Here is a 1,809-nt window from a genome sequence, read left to right on the forward strand (position 1 = left end):
GTCATGTCCCTGTAGCCAATGGGCTCAAAGCCCCGCCCACTCATAAAATTAGGATCATCTTAGAAAAAGTTCAGGTTAGTAGCTGCTGCTAAAACACATTTTCTTATTTGTTTTGGAGACAGTTTCAGTTTTTTTAAAGTTTTTCTTCAAATGAAAATATTTCTTTGTGCTGCTCCATTTATGTCTGTAAGTGTATAACCTGGATTTGACCTCAGAAGCCGTCAGACTGGAGTTTGCAGCGTCTCCTGTCAGTGAAGAACGTTTGATCAAAGCTTCGCTCTGACCGCCCTGCTCTCTGCTTCCAGGGTGACGGTGACCACCTCGTATTTCGGCCACACGGAGCAGGTCTCCCAGGAGATGTACCAGTACGTGGACTGTGGCGGCAACACCACGTCGCTGCACGGGAACGTGCAGGTGTACCAGTGAGGGGGCGGAGTCAGGACGAGTCCAGGGACGAAGCCGGCGCCGGGGTCTCTCATCTGTTTGGTTTGCACAGAGACGACTCAAACTCCCAACCACTGTAGTTTAGTCCCATGGAACTGCAGACGCCACATTCCCGTTTCCTCCTAACGATCCGCACAGAGCGAGGAAGAATCCTCCTCTTCCTCAAAGACCAGGACTTGGATGCAGTGGGAATCAAACCGCTCAACGTTTCCGTTATTTCCTTCACAGTTTAGTGCAATAGAGATCCCGTTTTCTGTTTTTCCTCCTCCAGTAAATGAATTAAAAGATTTTTAAAGAGTTTTAATCAGTGAAGCTGCTGAGAAAATGTTTGAAGGGATGGTTTCCTGACGGTTTGTTTTTGCTTCTCAGCATCTCGACTTTTAACTTGCTTCTGTTTTTGTGGGTTCAGCAGCTGTGATGTGTTTGCTGTTTTTAACGCTGTCTGAGTTTCTCTTCTGTGTTCATGGTTCTTTTCTTACCGTTTCTACCATCTGAAGCTGCTCTCTGCAGATGACATGTCGACTCTTTCTAACATCTATGCAGTGGTTTTGTGGTTTTAACGCATGAAGCTGAAAATAAACTCATTGTCACGTTGGAAACGGATCCTGTCATTCTGCCAATGGACACCAGGGGGCGACAGACATGAAACAAGATTAAATATGAGGAAAAATTATCCAAAAATGACTCCTAACATTCATGAAATAATCAAAGTGTTCTAGTTGAATATTTATTTTTAATTTGCAGGATTTTTGCTGCACGATTTAGATTTTTAGGGTTTTATTTTTAATATTTATCTAATAATTTATGCTTGTTTACAGGGATTTCATAAGATATTTTATTTTCCAGAAACAGAATAAATTCACAGACCTGAACATTGAAGTCATCAACCAGAAAGAAAAATGAATATTTTTTATGTAAATGTCCAGGTTGTAATGTCATGACGTGTCCACCAGAGGTCAGTGCTGCTTAAACTGTTTTTTGTGTGATTGATCCAGCAGACCTGCTTCAGTGCAGGTTTGTTTCAGCCTGCAGACATGATGAGCTGCTCTGAGGGGATTTCCTTCATCATAAACTCCTTATTTGTACTCATGCATCTAAAGAGACCTTTTATTCGAGTTCAGACGACACAAGAAGGGGGTTCTGTCCAAAAGCATGTTCTGGTCCGGACCCCTGAGCCGGACCTCACAGAGGAAGTGAGCTGTTCTGATGACTCGAGCAGATGTCTTCATCCCGACGTTCACCGGAGACGTCTCTGGACTTCATCCAGACGAGTCTGTGGTCTTTCAGTCAGTCGCTGGTGAATAAAACTCATTTATTCCTCAACTTCCTGTTTACAGACGAGTTATGATGTAGTTCAAAACACGA

General features: G+C 43.2%; 1 protein-coding gene across 2 annotated transcripts in view; it reads left to right on the forward strand.

Annotated features, from left to right (window-relative positions):
- The window catches only part of tmem106ba (transmembrane protein 106Ba), an 11,519-nt gene extending 10,476 nt beyond the window's left edge, over positions 1–1,043 (forward strand). For both annotated transcript variants that reach the window (XM_024258591.2, XM_024258590.2), the window contains exon 8: positions 306–1,043. In XM_024258591.2, coding sequence (XP_024114359.1) covers positions 306–426 — 121 coding nt within the window. In that variant the 3' untranslated portion in view covers positions 427–1,043. The remainder of the gene's footprint in view (positions 1–305) is intronic.
- Positions 1,044–1,809: the final 766 nt, after the last annotated feature.

This window comes from Oryzias melastigma, linkage group LG16 (assembly GCF_002922805.2).
Source record: "Oryzias melastigma strain HK-1 linkage group LG16, ASM292280v2, whole genome shotgun sequence".
In the NCBI taxonomy this organism is placed as follows: Eukaryota; Metazoa; Chordata; class Actinopteri; order Beloniformes; family Adrianichthyidae; genus Oryzias; species Oryzias melastigma.